The sequence below is a fragment of the Tenrec ecaudatus genome, chromosome Y (assembly GCF_050624435.1).
Source record: "Tenrec ecaudatus isolate mTenEca1 chromosome Y, mTenEca1.hap1, whole genome shotgun sequence".
Taxonomy (NCBI): Eukaryota; Metazoa; Chordata; class Mammalia; order Afrosoricida; family Tenrecidae; genus Tenrec; species Tenrec ecaudatus.
Genome location: NC_134549.1, coordinates 1,511,008 through 1,531,951, shown reverse-complemented (window position 1 = coordinate 1,531,951; position 20,944 = coordinate 1,511,008). Strand labels below are relative to the sequence as shown.

At 38.6% G+C, this 20,944-nt stretch overlaps 1 protein-coding gene across 2 annotated transcripts in view; it reads right to left on the bottom strand.

Annotated features, from left to right (window-relative positions):
* Positions 1–5,587: 5,587 nt before the first annotated feature.
* Positions 5,588–20,944, bottom strand: part of LOC142435576 (ubiquitin carboxyl-terminal hydrolase 9X-like) — a 188,143-nt gene continuing 172,786 nt past the window's right edge. For both annotated transcript variants that reach the window (XM_075539809.1, XM_075539810.1), the window contains exons 42-45: positions 9,392–9,548; positions 9,032–9,244; positions 8,283–8,378; positions 5,588–5,725 (exon numbers count right to left, since the gene is read on the bottom strand). In XM_075539809.1, the coding sequence (XP_075395924.1) occupies positions 5,678–5,725; positions 8,283–8,378; positions 9,032–9,244; positions 9,392–9,548 (514 nt within the window). In that variant the 3' untranslated portion in view covers positions 5,588–5,677. The remainder of the gene's footprint in view (positions 5,726–8,282; positions 8,379–9,031; positions 9,245–9,391; positions 9,549–20,944) is intronic.

The window sequence follows — 20,944 nt, the reverse complement described above, 5'->3', positions numbered from 1 at the left end:
TACAGGTAAAATATCAATAATCTTTAAATAACAGGTTCAATTTATTTCTCCCATAAAGGACTCTTATTTAGAATTCTGGGATATTTCTTTAAATGGAGAACAGTGAATGGTCACCAAACGCCTAAGATATTAGTTTAATTAGAAGATTAAAATTAATTGGTGGCTACTTAAAAGTTAAGAAAGGACCTCACATGATCCTGCATCCATTTTATTTTCAATTTACACATATTGTGGGCAATAATTGCTCTAAAACTTAAATCACATAATTTTTGCTCATTTATATTTACTCACCTTGTTTGCACCAATTAAGGATGAGTTAATCATGAGTCTTCATGAAGCTTAAGGAAGCTTGTAAGTTCTAAAGGGGGAAAAAAGTATGTTTATACTTATGTTATTAACCAAAGCATAAATATCATTTTAGTTGGTATACATTTAAAATAATGGATAGTCCAAATAATGAAAGCTATTTTTCTCTTGGAGCCCTAATGGTTTATGGTTCAGGCTGTTAACCACAGTTTGAAACCACCAGCTGCTCAATGGGAAACAGTATAGATTTCTACTTTTTCAATTTTTAAAAATCATTTTATTAGGGGCTGATACAACTCCTCCTATCACAATCCATATATACATCAATTGTTTAAAGCATATTTGTACATTCATTACCCTCATCATTCTCAAAACATTTGCTCCGCCTAAGCCCCTGGCATCAGCTCATTTCCCCCCTCCCTCATGAATCCTTTATAATTTACTATTTATTACTTTGTCATATCTTACACTGCCTGACATCTCCCTTCACCCACTTTTCTGTCGTCCATCCCCCAGGGAGAAGGTTATATGCAGATCCTTGTAATCAGTTCCTCCTTTCCACCCCACCCTCCTCTGACCCCTCCGGGTATCCCCACTCACACCACTCGTCCTGAATGGATCATCTGTCCTGGATTACCTGTGTTTCCGGTTCCTATCTGTACCCATGTACATCCTATGGTCAAGCCAGATTTGTAAGGTCGAATTGGGATCATAATAGTGGTGGGAGAGGAAGCACTTAGGAACTAGCAAGTTGTATGTTTCATCATTGCTACACTGCACCCTGACTGGCTCATCTCCCCTGACCATTCCGTAAGGGGATGTACAGTTGCCTACAAAAGGGCTTTGAGACTCCAGTCCTCTCTCCCCTCACTCACAATGATATATTTTTTTGTTCTGATGATGCCTGATACCAGATCCCTTCGACAACTCGTGATCACACAGGTTGTTGTGTTTCTTCCATGTGGACTTTGTTGCTTCACAGCTAGATGGCCGCTTGTTTACCTTTAAGACCCCAGACGCTGTATCTTTTGACAGCTGGGCACCAGAAGCTTTCTTCAATTTATTGGGGGCTCCTACAACTTTCACAATCCATCCATCCATTGTATTAAGCACACTTGTACATTTGTTGCTATCATCATCCATAATACATTTACTGTTTTGAAGCCTTGGTATCAGCTTATTTTTTTCCCTTCCTTCCCTCCTCCCTCAGGAACCCTTGATAATTTATATATTATTGTCATGTCTTACACACTCCATTTACCCACTTTTCTGTTGTCCAATTCCCAGGGAGGTGATATGTAGATCCTTGCAATCGGTTCCCCCTTCCCAACCCACCCTCCTGATATTACTTCTCAACACTGGTTTTGAAGGGATCATCTGTCCTGGATTCCCTGTGTTTCCAATTCCTCTCTGTACCAGTGGACATCCTATGGTCTAGCCAGATTTGTAAGGCAGAATTGGGATCATGATAGTGGGGTGGGGGAAATCAATTAGGAACTACATGAAAGGTGTCATTATTGCTACACTGCACCTTGACTGGCTCATCTCCTCACAACCCTTCTGTAAGGGAGTGTCCAATTGCCTACAGATGGGTTTTGTGTCCCCAATCTGTACTCCTCCTCATTGACAATGATTTGATTTTTTTCCTTTGATACCTGATTCCTTCAACACCTCATGATCACACAGGCTAGTGTGCTTCTTCCATGTGGGCTTTTGCTTCTGAACTAGATGGCAGTTTTACCTTCAAGTCTTTAAGCGCGTAGATGGTATATCATTTGATAGCTATGCTCCATCAGCTATCTTCACATTTGTGTATGCACCCATTTGTCTTCAACGATCCTGTCGAAAAGGTTTCATGGAATGCCAGTTCATTAGATCAAATATTCTTGTACTGAGGGAGTACTTGAGTGGAGGTCCAATGTCTATCTGCTACCTTAATACTAAAGCTATAAACATATGGACATATGTACATGCCTTTGTTTAGACCTCTATAAATGCACTTGCCTCCTAGTTCCTTCCTCTATATCCCTCTTGTAACCACTTTCATGCTCAGCCTTCATTTAGGTTTTAGTAATTCCTCTCGGTTACATTATCCTTGATCATACCTTACCAGGCCTTCTACAACTTCCTCACCACTGATTTGGATCACTTGTTGTTCCCTTGCCCCTGGGGTAAACATCCACTTCCTTTCCTTGCCTCTGCCTCTCCCATGTCCCCCATGAACCATCAGTACCATTGTTTTGTCCATCAGATTGTTCATCCAGCCTATCTTCTTTTTTAAATATCATTTTATTGGGGGCTCGTACAATTCTTATCACAATCCATACATACATCCTTTGTGTCAAGAACATATGGACATTTGTTGCCATCAAATTCTCAAAACATTTGCCTTCTACTTGAGCCCTTAATATCTGCAGCTCATTTTCCCTCTCCTCACTCCCTTATGAAAGCTTCATCATTCATAAATTATCTTGTCATGTTACACTGTTCGACATCTCCCATCCTCCCCGACCCGCCTTCTTTTCTGCTGTCCACTCCCCAAGGAGGCTATACGTAGATTCTTATAATCAGTTCCCCCTTTCTACCCCACACTCTCTCCACCCTCCAGGCATTGCCACTCTCACCACTGGTACTGAAGGAGTCATTTGTCCTGGATTCCGTGTTTCCAGTTGGTATCTGTACCAATCAATGTACATCCTCTGGTCTAGCCAGATTTGTAAGGTAGAATTGGGTTCATGATAAGTGGGGGAGGGGCTAAGCATTTAAGAACCAGAGGAAAGTTTTATGTTTCATCATTGTTACTCTGCACCCTGACTGGCTCATCTCCCCACAACCCTTCAGTAAGGGTTGTTCGGTTGGCTGCCAATGGACTTTGAGTCTCCATTCTGCACTCATCTACATTTACAATGATAAGATTTTTTGCTCCTTGATGCTTGATACCTGATCCCTTGGACAGCTCGTGGTCAAACAGGCTGGTGTTTCTTGTTTATACTCGGGCTGTTAAGACCCCAGACGCTATATCTTTTGATATCTGGGCACCATTAGCTTTCTTCAGTACATCTGCATATGTACACATTTGTTTTCATATCCAGCCTATCTTATTTAAACAGATGTGTGGAGATAATAACATGCACAAAAACAAGACAGAGCAAAACAAAGCAACAAAAGAAAACAAAACATAAACAAAAAGCCATTTTCAAAATGAGATGCCTGTAGTTAATTAAAGTATGTTTGTTGGCCTTTAGGAGTGCTTTCTGTTAAAAGTCTGATGGGGGGTGCCAACCCTGGCCCCAAAAATCTATTTTTCGTATTCTCTGGGGACTTCGATTTCTACTTTATTTATAAAGATTTTTCAGGTTGGGAAATTCAGAGGAAATTCTATTGCAGGGTTATTAAGAGTCTAAATGGGCTCAATGAAAGTGTTTGTTTTGTTCTTTAGTTTTCTCTTATTGTGAAAACTTGAAATTTTAAATGAAAAATTTCAAATCTCAGTATCAACCCCTTCTACTCTTACAAAGTCTTTATGTACTGAAAAAAACTTAAATTTTCTAGTACTTAATATTCTAATAAAACTTAGGTGAAGAGATTAACTCAAAGTACTGCAAAACACATCTCCCCCTAAACATTCCTATGTAGTTTTTTGTTTTATTAAAAACTTTCATTTTAATTAAATGAAAAGTACCATCAACCTTATGTTAAACATAAAAAATCCCCCCACCAAACCCAGAAACAAAAATACATGGTTGAAAAGCTTAGAAAACTTAAAATAGTAGCTGCATATTAAAATTTCCCTCTAAATCATCGAAGCCTAAATACCAAATATTTTAATGCACAAAACTCTTTATTTAAAACTCAAAATAAGGGTAGGGGAACCGATTTCAAGGATCTACATATAACCTCATCCTTGGGGGATGGACAAGAGAAAAGTGGGTGAAGGGGGATGTCGGACAGTGTCAGATAGGACAAAATAATAACTTATAAATTATTAAGGGTTCATGAGGATGGGGGAAGCGAGGAGGGAGGGGGAAAATGAGCAGCTGATATTAATGGCTCAAGTAGAAAGCAAATGTTTTTTGAATGATGATGGCAACAAATGTACAAATGCACTTGACACAAAGGATTTTTGTATAGATTGTGATAAAAATTGAATGAGCCCCCAATAAAATGATTAAAAAAACCTCAAAATCAGTAATAATACTGATAGAAGCTACATAAAGAACTTATTGGTTAGTCTTAAAAAACAAAACAAAAACATAACATGAAAAACACATTAGAAGACTAAATTCTACTTAAATTTTATTTGTGATTTCAGCAAAATAATTTCTATAAAACAAAACAGCAATATATTCCAATAGTGTAAGATGAGTAGCAACTGACTGAAGAATATTTGGTTTTTAGATAAGTTCCAAAGTATTATATATATTTTATTACTAACTTTCTTGTTATATAGTATTAACTGATAAATTTCTTGGAATCTTAAAAGAACTGTTTATTCTGAAATGGTACTTTAGAAGGATACTTAAATAGACAGAAGTTTATTTTAAAATTAAAACTTACATCTAACAATAAAAGTTTAGAATAAATAAAAAGGAGATAGGGGACATTTAAATATAGTCTTCCATTAAATTTCATACATCCAAGCAAATGGAATTTTTGATAGTTTAAAACAACTAATTTTAATGGGTGGAAAAATTTGATTATTCCATAAAATTTTAAAAGTCCCATTATTAACTTACGGTACAACAACTTCAAAGCAATTAATCCAAAAACTAGAAAAAAAAATCCAGAAACAATGCAACACTACTAATTTCCCATACCACTACAAAGCTCAAAAGATTATCAGCTTAAAATCACACCAGTAGCTATTAGTCCACATGGACTATTGATATGGTTTAAATGAATGGGCTTTTTAATGTTATCCATGAAAAGGATGTTTAATTGCTATGAAACAGGTAATAGTGGGTACATAGTGCAGTGGACATACAAGAAATTAATTTTTGTAGATCTTTGAGTCTAATTAAAAAATTCTTGCTCAAGAATTAACAAACAATATCTTATATACACCTTTGTCATTTACACATTAATATGTCATTATAAAACCCTATACATTTTTTCCTGCAGGTGGAATATATATCAACAGCAAATTTCTACACACTGGAGAATTAACTCTCTATGCCACATTGTTTAATAATAATTTCTCTAGTTTTAAATTCTAACCAGCATAGAAAAAATTTGGACAATAAGGCCTGTGTGTAGTCCTAAACAAGTATGTTACTATGTACAGTTCAGTAGTCCTTCTTTTGAGGTGGGAATATTTCATTTCCTCTATAAATTTCTTGTGCTTGTTGATCAATTCCTTGAAGGTTGCTGGTCATGTGTTGCTGTCCCTGTGTATGGCTTGTCCATGCACGTGATTATTCTGAGAGGGAGAACGAAACCTTTGTCATTTTTTTAACATATTAAACTTTAAATTTAAGACAATTATCATTGAATAAGTTTGTGTAAAATTAGCCACTTATTTACTCCAAAACTTAATTAAGAACACTTATGCTCAGCTTACATCTCTATATTGCACAGATATATGGCCAATATAATACAGCATTATGAGAACATGAACATAAATGTATTAGTTAACCCAAAGTGTGATTTTTACCTTTAAAAATTGCTTTTGGAGTTTGTATTAACAAACAAGTGCTCTGCTTATGGTTTGGGTTCCTGAAGTGGTTTACAGCTTTAGCAGTATTCATATCACTTAGAAACTTGATTAGAAATGCTAGTTCTTAAATCAATGCGATATTTAATGAATCAGAAAACACAAATGTAGGGACCCAGCACATCTTTTAAAAAGATTTGCTAGGTGATTCTGAAGGGGGCAAAAGTAAAGAAACACTGCACTGAAAGATACAAGTTAGCTAAAATTGAAGTTTTAAAATCAGAAAAATCTTCCCTGAAAAATGTCCCCCAACTTTAGTTTTTGAATGAAATACTCTTACTTTCAGAATGTTTCATTTCTCTTTTTTTTATGGGTACCATTTTTAGAACTACACTTAAAATCAGTCAAACCTTTACTAGTATTTTAAACATTTATAATTTTGTTGATTAAAAGGGCAAAGTAACAAGATACCCTCTTCTTTCTTTAATGTTTATTTCATTTATGCTAATGTGAGGTATCAAAAATACATGCTATGTTATTATCTCCTCAGGTCTGTCTAAATAAGACAGGCTGGATGAACTATATGGAGGAAAAACAACGGGACCGACAGTTCCAGGGGGACTTGGGGTGGGGGGGTAGGAAGTGGTGTTAACAAACACAGGGACAAGGGAACAACATGGGACCCCAAATGGTAGAGAGGGGGGAGTGGCAGGCCTGGTGGGGAATGATCAAGGGTAAGGTTGTGTACAGAAGAGGTATAGCTGTAGCCCAGGTGGTGACGGAGCATGGTAGTAGGGCAGGAGGAAAGTCAAGGGAGATGGAGGAAAGAGCTAGGAGTCAAAGGGCATTTATAGAGGTCTACACAAAGACATGTACCTGCAAATATATATAGGAGGATGGGGAAATAGATCTATGTGTCTATATTTATAGGTTAAGTATTAAGGTGGCGGAAGGACCTAGGGCCTCTACTCAAGCACTACCTCAATGCATGAATACTTTCTTTTATTATATTGGAACTCTATGATGCTCACTCTCCCGACACAACTGCTGAAGCCAAAGTGGGTGAACAAGTAAATGTGGTGAAGAAAGCTGATGGTGCCCGGCTATCAAAAGAGATAGTGACAGGGGTCTTAAAGGCTTGAAGATAAACAAGTGGCCATCTAACTCAGAAGCAACAAAGTCCACATGGAAGAACACACCAGCTTGTGTGATCACATGGTCCCGAAAGAATCAGTTATCAGGCATCAAAGAACAAAAAAATCGTATCACGGGGTGCACACTTCCATGATAAGATAGCTGAGGACAAACAGATGCATAAGCAAATGTGGCGAAGAAAGCTGATGGTGCCCGGCTATCAAAAGAGATAGTGTCTGGGGTCTTAAAGGCTTGAAGGTGAACAAGCGGCCATCTAGGTCAGAAGCAACAAAGCCCACATGGAAGAAGCACACCAGCCTGTGCGATTACGAGGTGCCAAAGGGACCAGGTATAAGGCATCATCCAAAGAAAACAATACCACAGTGAATGAAGGGGGAAGTGCAGAGTGGAGACCCAAAGCCCATATGTCGGCCACTGGAGATCCCCTCACACAGGGGTTTAGGAGAGGAGATGGGTCAGTCAGGGTGCGATGTAGTACCGATGAGGAACACAGCTTTCCCCCAGATCCTGGATGCTTCCTCCCCCGAACTACCATGGTCCAAATTCTACCTTGCAGGGCTGGATAGGGCAGAGGTTGTACACTGGTGCATATAGGAGCTGGAGGCACAGGGAATCCAGGGTGGATGATACTTTCAGGACCAAGGGTGTGAGGGGCGATACTGGGAGAGTAGAGGGTGAGTGAGTTGGAAAGGGGGAACCGATTACAAGGGTCTACATGTGACCTCTTCCCTGGGAGATGGACAACAGAGAAGGGGGTGAAGGGAGACTTCAGATAGGGAAAGATATGACAAAATAACAATCTATAAATTATCAAGGGCTCATGAAGGAGGGGAGAGCAAGGAGGGAGGGAAAAAAAAAAAGAGGACCTGATGCAAAGGGCTTAAGTGGAGAGCAAATGCTTTGAAAATGATTAGGGCAAATGTACAGATGTGCTCTGTATAATTGATGTATATATATGTATGGATTGTGATAAGAGTTGTATAAGGCCCTAAAAAATGTTTAAAAAAATACATGCTAGTATATTGGTAAAGAAAACACTACAGGGGTAAGCGGAAATGTGTTGTAACATGCCCAATTTTGATCATTTTCACAAAATTAAATGTAGGTAATTCTTTTGTTATATATAAAAACTGGTTTGGGAGATGAAAATGCAAAAATACTTTTATACCTCTTGGTACTGAGACCCAGCTAAATGAGGAGATAAGGGAATATCTTCTGGTGGAGAGGATTCATGCTCATCTGGGGCATCTTGATCACCTGGTTCCTAAATGTAAACATATATGTGGGTACAAAATTTTGTTTATATAAGCAACTTCAAATTTACTTTTAACTTTTCCAATTTGAGCTACATTTTTAAAATCCACAAAGCCGAACCTGGAACAATATTTTATTTGTTATAGAGTAAAAAAACTAAGTTTTGCTATAAGTATAATTTTTTCCAGATTTTTAAAATTTAGGAATAAATTATCAATTACTAAAGTGTTTACTACCACAGATTAATATACATAGTCCCAGAATATGTATATCTTTAGTTATAAACTGAAAACTTCATGATGCTTACTATATTAAAAAATTTAGGTATATAAAATGAAAAATATGCTACCTTTGTGGTGTTCATCAAAATATTAATATTACTATTCTAAGGATGTTTGCTTATTTTTTTCAAAGATGTTTAAAGTGTACCTGAAATAGTTTCATGTATCTCCATAAAGAAAGGTACTCAGATGAACATTAACTGAAATGATATGTGAACTGTACATAATTGCTCCTATGAAATCACCTAACTTTGTTAAACATATACTTGGAAACAAAACTTGTTCTTAATCTAGGGACTACCTCTATTTAAGCACTAGCCTATAAAATAATTACTTTTCTTGTTTCCATTTCTATTTGCTGGCCAATGGTGACATTTTTTACCTCCTCTGGACACAGTTCACAAGCTTTGGCAAGGGTCATCATAGCACTATCTGATTTCTCTAAAAAATAACCATTTGAAGTTTCATTGCTTTGTACTGGAGGAGACCTATTATTGTTAGTATATTGAGGGTTGCCAGTATATGGTCTTCTTTCAAGTTCATCTCCAAGCCATTCCACTGCCCATGTCCATTTTCTTTTAAGATCTCCATTACCCTTTGAAAGAAAATAAAAATACCTTTGTAAAAGAGTGTGGAATAATTTCCATTGTCAAACTTGAAAAGCAAAGTCTAAATTTTCACAATTCTCTTAATAATCTCTCATACATAGATTTAAAAGGAAAACACGAGGATAAACTCCCACCTGTAGTATCTGGTAAGCAATGGGACAACTGCTAAATAGAGCTACCATACATTTTATACATTGGTATGCTCTTTTTTGATAGTAATTTTTAGAACGCTGTATTGTGTCAAAAAGTCCATCTCGGTCTTCAGGGATTCCTTTAAGAGCATTATGGATTCTTAAAAAAAGCAAAAACAAAACACAAAAATGTTTATTATCTAAAAGTAGCGACCATTTATTAAACTAAAAATTACAATGTGCCTTATTCAAAATGTTTACATGTAATCATATATATATTAATTCTAAACAATACGTAGGCCTAGTAAATCTACTTAACAGATACAAAAATAAAACAGGTTAAACAGCTTGTTCAATTTAGAACAGGCAAATTGGGGGAGAGTGCAAATAATAACTTAGGAGGGGCCGGCCCCAATCCCCAAAACTACATGGACACCTGCCCTTCCCCCCATAAGAATAATTTATTTCAAAGGACGGCATTGAATTTGCAGCTCCAGGAGAGAGACATATCTGATCGGAGCACATGGGAGCAGATGAAGGGGAGGAGAGAGTGGAGCACATCCTGGCCCACAAATTCTTGAGGATGATGTTCCCAATTAGAGCTGCCAGTCCACAAAGAGGACCACATGGCCAGCCTCTCTATGAGACATGACAACCCTCACTGACCCAAAGCCCTACAGGGGACAACACCAGAGACATAGTGTGGAATTGTGCCCGATCTGATCCCGCCACAGAGGCAAAACACTAAGGGGTGCAATAGAACAACAAGGGAACAGAGTGGTGAGGTCCCCAGGGAATGCTGAAGGTAGAATTTGGGGTCAGGGCGTGGTGCCCCAACAGACTGAACTGGAAAACACTCCCAATGGCTAACAAACAGTCCTTGCACTCACTACAAACATTTTTTCCTGGTTGCGTTTTTTCTTTTTTTGGTCTTTGGATTGTTGTTGTTTTGTTGTATATTGTTGCTTGGTTTGCTCTGTTTTGTTTTTGTGCATTTTATTATCTCCACAGGTCTGTCTAAATAAGAAAGGCTGGATGAACAATCTGGAGGAGAAAACAACGGGACTGACAGTTCCTGGGGGACATGGGAGAGGAGGGGGTCGGGGGAAAATAAGTGGTGTTAAGAAACCCAGGGACAAGGGATCAACAAGTGATCCAAATCGGTGGGGAGGAGGGTGTAGGAGGCCTGGCAGGGTATGATCAAGGGTAATGCAACCAAGAGGAATTACTGAAACCCAAATGATGACTGAGCATGATAGTGAGACAAGAGGAAAATCAAAGGAAATAGAGGAAAGACCTAGGAGGCAAAAGGCGATTATAGAGGTCTAAATAAAGGTATGTACATATGTAAATATATTGATGGATGAAGATGGGGACATAGATCTATGTGCATATATTTTTAGGTTTAGATTTAAGGTAGAAGGACATTGGGCCTCTACTCAAGTACTCCCTCAATGCAAGAATACTTCTATTAAATTGGCATTCTATGATGCTCACCTTCTCAACACAACTGCTGAAGACAAAGGGGGTGAAAGGATCAGTTATCAGGCATCAAAGAACAAGAAAATCATTCTGTCCTCACCTCTCTGATACGATTGCTGTAGACAAATGGGTGCATAAGCAAATGTGGCGAAGAAAGCTGAAAGTGCCCGGCTATCAAAAGACATAGCGCCTGGGTCTTAAAGGCTTGAAGGTAAACAAGTGGCCATCTAGCTCAGAAGCAACAAAGCCCACATGGAAGAAGCACACTAGCTTGTGCAACCATGAGGTGTCAAAGGGATCAGGTATCATCAGAACAAAATATCATATCATAGTGATTGAGAGGAGTGCAGAGTGGACACCCAAAGCCCATTTGTAGGCCATTGGACATCCCCTTACAGATGGAGACGAGCCAGTCAGGGTATGATGTAGCAACAAAGAAACATACAACTTTCCTCTAGTTCCTAAATGCTCCACTGCCACACACCCCCACTATCATGATCCGAATTCTACCTTACAAATATGGGTAGACTAGAAGATGTACATGGGTACAATTAGGAACTGGAAATGCATGGAATCCAGGGCAGATGATCCCTTCAGGATCAGAGGTGTGAATGGTGATCCTGAGAGATTTGAGGGAGGGTGGGTTAGAAAGGGGGAACCCTTTACAAGGATCCACATGTGACCTCCTCCCTGAGGCACGGACAATAGAAAAGTGGGTGAAGAGAGACATCTGACAGGGCAAGATATGACAAAATAATAATTTATAAATTATTAAGAGTTCATTAGGGAGGGCATAGCGGGGAGGGTGGATAAAAAATGAGGAGCTGATGACAGGAGCGTAGGTGGAGAGCAAATGTTTTGAGAATTATGAGGGCAATGAATGTACAAATGTGCTTTACACAATTGATGTATGTATGGATTGTGATAAGAGCTGTATGCGCCCCTAATAAAATGATTATAAATAATAACAGATACCTTTAACTGAAGTGGGGAAATAACTTAAGCAAACAAATATATCCATTGTATCAAGCACATTTATACAGATGTTGCCACCATCATTTTCAAAACATTTTCTTTCTACTTAAGTCCTTCCCCACCAATTTTATACACAAAAATAAGTATCCTTCAAATGAACAAGAAAAGAACACATTCACAGATTTTAAAAAATTAAGAAAATTAGCAGTCCAACTCCTAACTGAAAGTGTCACCTTGAACAACATGATAAACAACATCCAAAGATCAAGAAAGAGACATGGGGGAAAAAAAGTAGCATACAAATGTTTCTCTAGTATTTGTTGTATTCTACAAGGTAGATCACAAAACAGTTGGAAGAATCTCAATTAATCTGGTGGTCTTTTAACCAAAGTCTCTAATACCAATCAAACTATTAATTTTAAAATCAAATTTAAAATCAACAATCGTATCATGCATTATCATATATTACCTAAAATGGTAGGGATAAGATCATGGTAGGATTCAGTAATTGTCAATATGAATCCTAGAAGTACCATCCTGCTGTGTATGAAATTCTCTAAGAAGCAGGAGAAGAGGGATGTCATAACTAGCAAGAGCCAAGAGTGGAGCTTGTCCTTTGGATCACAAGATTCCTGTTTGGTGATCCTCCTGGATCCAGAAGACAACTGTGACAACTGAGGGATCAGATCATGGAAGAAAGAGTGGTAATCTTCTCAACCCACTGAACAAGAAAAGCCCATTCATTTAAAAAGCCTACTTGAGGAATGGGGTATCTCTGAGCACTAAATTCACGGAATTGGGTTTGTTGATATGAAAGAACTTTATAACATGTCCTGATGGGGAACTGTAAATTGAACATTTTTCATTTGCACTGCAACCTGTCAGTTCCCATCATCAATACTTTTTGTGAGTTTTATGTAACCATTAAAGTTTAGTATGGAATCTAGACAAAAAGAGAGTATTGTTTGGAAGGAAACAAGTTTTAATAAAATTTAAAAAGAATATGAAAAATGTACCTCTTCAATTATGAAATGAAGCTAAAATGTACTAACAAACAAAAGACTAGATATACCAGTGGTGTGAGTGGTGATACTGGGAGAGTGGAGGGTGAGTGGGTTGGAAAGAGGGAACTGAATACAAGGATCTACATGTGACTTCCTCCCTGGGGGATGGACAACAGAAAAGGGGTGAAGGGAGACATCAGACAGGGCAAGATATAACAAAATAATAATTTATAAATTATCAAGGGCTCATGAGGGAGAGGGCAGCGGGGAGAAGGGGAAAAAAAGAAGACCTGATGCAAAGGGTTTAAGGGGAGAGCAAATGCTTTGAAAATGAGGGGAATGAATGTACAGATGTGTTTTAAAAATTGATGTATGTATGGATTGTGATGAGTTATATGAGGCCCTAATGAAACTTTTTTTTAAAAAAAATCGACTAGATATTGCACTCGGCGACTATACACAAGTAGCTAAATGAGGCCATCTGCTTGGGTAAAGACGTAAACTCTTGAAATCCCTATGTAGGAGTTGTTAGGCGTCCGAAGAGACTGAATATGTGGGTTTGGCTTTGTTTGGTTGGTATAATGGATTATTCTTTCAGCTGCTAATCACAAGATTAATGGTATGGAAGCAAGTTGAGGTTGTCTGAACCTATAAGAATTTAGGAATCCAAAGAGCTGGCTATAACTTTCTGCTACATGTTAACAGGATAGACACTGAATCAATGGCAGCTGATTTGGGTACATGGGGGAATCATACAACAAACTACTACAACTACTATAATGATTCAAAGCAGAAATTAAAAAGGAAAATTGGGAACTCAGGGCAAGGTAAATGAAAACTCAACATTAATCCAATTTTTAAAATTGCAGAAATAAACATAAGGAGAGCAAACACTAAGCTCAAGACTATATATAAATAAGTATTACTGAATAAGGAAAAAACCAACAAGCAATAAAATACAAATTTTGCATCAGAAACATAAGGTACCTACTTTAGTTTATTCAACATTATACTGGATAATACAAACAGAACAATTAAGCAAGTGAAAATAAAACCCTCCAGATAAGAATAGCAAAGAAAAAAAATGCTCAAATAAATCAATGCTTTTTAAAGTTTTATTAGACATAATCCACATATACAACACAACAGTTCAATCATATAAAGAAGACAGATCCAATTATTACTACAATCAAATAGAACATTCTGTACCCACACCCCTGGTTATATTCCTTTTAAAATGAGTTGTGCTATCACAATCTGTTTCAGTGTTCCTTTCCCATTTCCTGCACACATTGTTTGCTCCCCTAGCCATCTTTGCCTCAGTTTATTATCTTTATACATTTATTCCTTCTGTATTTCACAAACTGGAAAACCCAACAGAAACAAAATAAAGTGGTATAAATAAAATAACACAAAGATAAAAATACAAACAATGATTAAAAAAAAGGATCACCATCAGTATTTAAAAGTCAAGGAAAAAAATTATGTCATGGAACAAGTAAGAAAGACTTGCACCTAGAACAATTTCAGGTTGGGCCAAGAGTTAAGGTGATCTAACTAAGTATCAGGTTCACAATAATCTCAGAGCTGTTTGAGACCCTAACTTGTGACTAGAGGGGATCTGCTAACAGTTAAATCTGACTATATACTCTGCAGGTTGGTTTTGTGATAAATCAGCATTTTATTCAGTAAATGTCCACCACTAAAAATCATTCAAAAATGAAATTATAAGAGAATAAGATAAATAACTATAAACCAACACATTATAACATTTATATTAATGGATATATTTCTAAAAAATTAAAATTAACATAAAAAGAAACAAATCTCAAAACATTGAATCAGTAATTAAACACTTTGATTAAGAAAATTTAGGCTAAATGGCCACATTTCTACAAAGAGGTTTTCTCCTAGGGTACATGGTAAGAATGGACACTTGTCTTATTTACTTACTTTATCCTGACTGAAAAATTCAAGGCTTGAATTACAATACTGAAAGATTCTATGGGAAAAATATTGAATGATACAGGAAGAATCAAGAGATGATGGGAAATAGTAAACAATCACTGGACCAAAATCACTTAGTCAACACCACTGTTTTAAGGGGTGTCAATGTTCAAGAACCAATGGTGCTGAGAAGTTCACACTGCATTGAAAGTATTATTAAAACGGAAGGCTCCAGGAACAAATAGAATACCAATTGAAATGGTTTAAAAAGTGTTGGACACACTCACTCCTCTATGCTAAGGAGAAAGCTACTTGACCAACTGAATGAGACATATATCTATATATATATCTATATATCTATATATTATATAGCTCTCTTCCATTATATATTCCATTATATATTATATATATCTTCCATCTCTTCCATAGATCTCTCTTCTCTTTCTCTCCATATATATACACATATAAAATATATTTTACCCATTAAAAAGAAAAGTGGCAAAAGTGAAGCTCAAACTATAAAACAATATGGAAGCAAAATGTTGCTGAAGTTCATCCAACAATATTTTCAGATGCAGCGAGCTGGGAGAAATTTAGGCCTGATTTAGTAGAACACATCCATGGATAACTTTGGGAAGAATGTACATGCTACAATACTTAATACTATCACCACTTCAGGGTCTTTTCAGACACTATTATCTGACAAAGTTTTTCTGCTATTCATAAGTTTTATGTATTTAATTTATCAGAAGTGGACAGCCAATTTCTTCTACTGAGATATGAAGACATGCTTATAATTCTCTTGTCATTATTCTGAGGATGACCTTTATTGCAAAATATCTGAGAAATCAAAATCCTAAAATACAGAACTATGACTACTAAGATTTATTACATCCTACAAAGTTTTAGAACCTATAGTTACTATTATAACCAATAACATAACAAATCAAATAGACTAATTCAGTGGGAAGAGACAACACAAACACTCAATGTCAGGAGGCCAGGATAACTGTAACACAGACCATCAGTTGCACATACAACCATGAGTCTATTCCATCCACCTGAATATTGAGAATATCTGAAAAACAAATTTAATGTCCAGACACTAATGGCAGAAATCCTGATGTGGAAGGACATAAAAAAAATCATTCATTAAGTGATAAAAATTGCACAAACCCCCAATAAAATAATTAGAAAAACAAGAAAATAACCATTCATGAAGAGCTCACTAAAAACTGAGAGAAAACATCAAATTGATGTCAGAAAAGACGCTGAAACTTGTTCTTAAAAAAAAAAAAATGGAACCCTGGGTAGATGGCGTACCAGGGGACCCGCATACTCTTGAGAGCTCTTTCGAACAAAGCGGGTTTGATGTCCAAGAAGCTGAGTGGTAGGAGTCTGGTAGGTGAAATATCACCCCACCCCCACCCATTTGTTCTGAACAAAGGCCTTGGCGATACAGGACCCTGCGCCATCACGCTGCGACTAGATATAGCCCTACTTCATTCCCAGACATGGACCATGAGACCAGAGTCACTTGCCTGCCCTGCCGAGTACCCCCTACAGCAGCTGCCAAATGGCGCGAGACTCCACTAGGAGAGAAGCTTCCCTTCCCACGGCTCCCCTCTCCCCATGTAGCAGCGATCTACCCTGGGTCTCACGTCCCTCCATTCATCCAAGGCCCTGCAGGCCATTGGGGTCTGCCTGGAGACCCCTACGGGGGACCATCCACCCCCACCGCTGCCTGGGACCTCTCCACTGGTACTCTGCTTGCTGGCCGCCCCCCACCCTCCCTTGGCAGCTTAAGAGTCGGCTTCACTCCCTCCTGGGAACCTGCGCTGCGCATTTCCCACCAGCACGAGCCCCACCAGAGCCCAGCCCACTTCTACCTCCGACAGTGCAACAGTGGGTGCTCTTGTCTACCGAGAGCATGAGGGACAGGGTTCTACGCATTTCCCTCTCAGGTGTGCTGCGGGGATTCCAGCTGGCAGCTCCGAGCTCTGGGTCTGGGTGAAGACAAGTGCCCTTGACCAGTTTCCTGCCAGAGCTGCGCTGTCTGATCCGGCTTGAACCACGTCTCTGCAGAGCCGGCCTGCACAGCTCATAGGACCTGAGGATTAAGCAACAAACATCCCCACCTGCTAGGGAGTGTAGCTGTGTCCCCTCCGGAGCTGTGTGCTCCCGCCAGCTCTCACCACTAAGGGGTCCTGTGGGGTCCCTAGTGCCAGTTCCTAAGCCTGCCCCAACCTTCCCAGATGGCATAGGAGGTGGGCGCTGCAGCCTGTGCCTCTCTCAGCACCCGTAGCAGCCCCAGCATTGTCCAGTTGATGCAGGAGACCTGCTCTTGGGGGGCTGTCCCCTGCCTGTGTAGCCTCTCCACAGGCTCAACTCTACAGGCCTGCTGGGACCTGGAAGGGCTTGTTGATCTGAAGAGCATTTTGCCCCCACACAGCTTGGCTCTGGAGGCCAGATTAGCACCACATCCAGTGAGAGTGAGGTCTACCCCACCTGCACGGTCTATTAGGCATCACTAGAGCTTAGAGAGAAAAGAAGGGGGGAATATTTATATACATACATACATCATTTATCTTGCACTGTTTTTCTCTTTTCTGTCTTTTAATTTCGGTGTAGCCTTTTCTTCTTCATCCTTTTTGAGTATTGCTAGTACTTCTCTACTGCCCTTTTCTATAGGTTTTCCTTTCATCTCTTTTTCCTTCTCCTTCCAATTAAACCATTATCACTTCTTTTATCTCTTTTTATAGCTTCTCCTTCCTCTCCAATTTTTTTCCTCCAAAATTAAAAAAAAATATTAAAATTTTTTAACCTTTAAAATTCTTTTTTATTACTAAACAAGAACAACAAAAAATGGCGGCTAAGAGTACCCTGAAAAACCAAGCCAAAGCAGCCTAAATGCACTCACTGAGGCTCCAGTCCCCACTTCAGTTGCTGAAACAACTCACCACTGCAGGACCCTAAGCTGTCGGGAAACTGCCTACACAGCAGTCTGATCCATCCTTATAGTAGATCATAGGCAGTTGCCTGAAAGAATCCTTAACAGTAACACAGATAAGGTTACCCTGGCCTCTAAGAAGCACACAGGCTGACAGCATCAAGGAAAAATATCAACAGACCACATCACTCCCATCAAAAAAAAAACCAAAGACGAAACAGTAGCAGAGCTAACGTCTCTCATAGAAGAAACAGATACAGATCTGCCACAGAAGGAAATCTTCAGAAGTCTGCTTGCAGTAATACAGGAGCGGAAGGAAGCATCCCAGAATAAGGATAGAGGAGATGAAGTCCACAATAGAGGGGATGAAGTCCACAATAGAGGGGATGAAGTCCACAATAGAGGGGATGAAATCCACCCACCAAAGGGAACTGCAGGAGCTAACAGAAGCCACACACAATGACACAGAATTTACGATTAGGCTTGAGGAGGAAGAGAACCGTATCAGTGATCACAAGAACACTCAAACAGACCTAAGCAAGTGAGAAAGACATTCAGATAGGTAAATTAAAGAAACAGAAGACAGTCTGCGATCAATGACAGATGCTATGAAGAGGAATAATATTTGAATAATCGGTCTACAGGAGCACAAGACAACACACTAGTCAACAGCCAAGATGGCAAAGGAATTTCTGGAAGAAAAATTTCCCATCCTAACAAAGGAGAACCAGACACACATACAGGAAGTAGAAAGGACGCCAGCTAGAGTAAATCCCAAGAAGAACATGCCAAGACATATAATAGTAAAAATATCCAACTTAGAGGAAAAAGAAAATTTTAAGAGCAGCAAAAGAAAAGACAGTCACATACAAAGGAGTGCAGGTAAGAACATGCTCAGACCTATCAGCAGAGGAGGAGAGAATGGAGCAACATCTTCCAAAAGCTGAAAAAAAAATGCCTCCCCCAGAATCCTGTACCCTGCGAAGTTATCCATTAAGATAGATGGTGAGATAAGGGTCTTCCAAGACAAAGAAAGACTCAAAGAATATGCCGCAAGTCACCCGACCCTGTGGAAGTTACTGGCTGACTCACTATAGCCAGAGGATCAATAACCACCAAGAACAAACCTCCAACTAGAAGCCAACATGCCAGCAACAATTATCAAGACAACAGGGTCTCAGATGGAAAAGAGGACATGATAGAAACCCTCCAACACAGCACACTGATATGAAATGAGCCAAAAGACAAAACAGGGTATGGCAACTATGAATCCACAGACAGTGATAATAACTCTGAATTCTCATCACATCAATTCGTACATTAAAAGAAAAAGGTTTCAGGACTGGCTCAGGAAACATAATTCATCAATCTGTTGCCTACAAAAGACACATCTTAAGCGTACAGACAAGAATATGCTAAAAATAAAGGGTTGGCAGAAAGTTTACCAGTCAAATGGTAACTCCAAAAAGACAGCAGTGGCTATCTTCCTCTCCGACAAAATGGACCTCAAGAGCCAAATCATAAAGAGACAAGGAGGGACAGTACATAATACTCAAAGGTTCAGTAAACCAGAAAGCTCTTAGCATACTGAATAGCACTCCTAATAATGGTGCAGCAAATTTCGTCAAACAAAATGTTGAAAAGGTGAAACAAGAAATCACGGAATCAACAATCACAGTAGGTGACTTTTAACACTCCACTATCAGAGAAAGACAGATCACTGGGAAAGAAGCTCAGCAAAGAGGCTAGAGAGCTAAACAATGTAATTAGGCAACAGAGCCTGATAGACATCTATCTATAGAGCTTTCCATCCCAAAGCAAAGGTTTTCACATTCTTTTCAAATTCACATGGATCTTTTTCAAGAATAGACCACACGCTGGGGCACAAGTCCAGCCTGAGTAAATTCAAACACATAAGATATTATCCAGACATCTTTCTCAGATGGCCATGTCATAAAGTTGGAGATTAATAAGATGTCCAGAAAAGCAAGGGCAACTAGTTGGAGAATGAATAACGATCTCCTGCTACATGAACGGGTATAGGACTACATCAGAGAGGATATTAGGAAGTTTCTAGAAACTAAAGAGAACATACAATGTATCAAAACTTATAGGACATTGCAAAGGCAGTTATCAGAGTTACCTTGATATCATTAAATGCATAAATGAAAAAAGAAAAAAGGTGTATGATAGATATGTCAACACAAAACCTCCAACAACTAGAACAGAGTCAGCAGAACAACCTCTCCAATAGCACGAGAAAAGAAATAATTAAAATCAGGGCGGAGTTAAACCAGTGGGAAGACAAGAGAACAATGCAAAAGATAAATGCAGCTAAAAACTGGTTCCACGAAAGAATTGACAAAATTGAAAGTCGTCTGGCAAAGCTTACTAAAGATAAAAAGGAGCAAACATCAATAGCCAGGATGATGAATGAATCAGGGGAAATAGCAACAGACCCAAATAAGATTAAAAGGATAATCATAAAATACTATGAAGTTTGTATTCTAATGAATTCAAAAACTTGGGAGACATGGATAAATATTTGGAAAAACAGTCCCTCCCTAGATTATCTCAGACAGACATCAAGAACCTCAACAAACCCATAGGAAAGAAGAAATAGAGAGGGTTATCAAAAACCTACCAACAAAAAAGGCCCCAGGACCAGATGGTTTCACAGCAGAATTCTACCAAGCATTCAAGTAAGAGTTGATACCAATCCTCCACAAAGCATTCCATAACAGAGAAGAGGAGGTCAAACTCCCAAATTCATTTTATGAAGCCAACTTTACTTTGATACCCAAACAGGGCAAAGACCCCCACAAGTATAGAGAATTACAGACCAATATCTCTAATGAACATAGATACAAAAATCCTTAACAAAACATTGGCAAATGGAATACAAAGGTAAATAAAACATGTCATCCACCACGACCAGGTAGGATTCATCCCAGGGATGCAAGGATGGTTTAACATGCGAAAATCCAGCAATATTATACATCACATGGAGAAGAAAAAGGATAAAAAGCATATGATAATATCCATTGAAGCAGAAAATGCATTTGACAACATCCGGCACCCATTCCTAATCAAGACAGTCATGAAGACAGGATTGGAAGGTAAGTTCCTCAAGCTCATACAAGCTATCTATGAAAGACCAATGGCCAACACCCTAGTCAATGGAGAAAAGACAAGAAT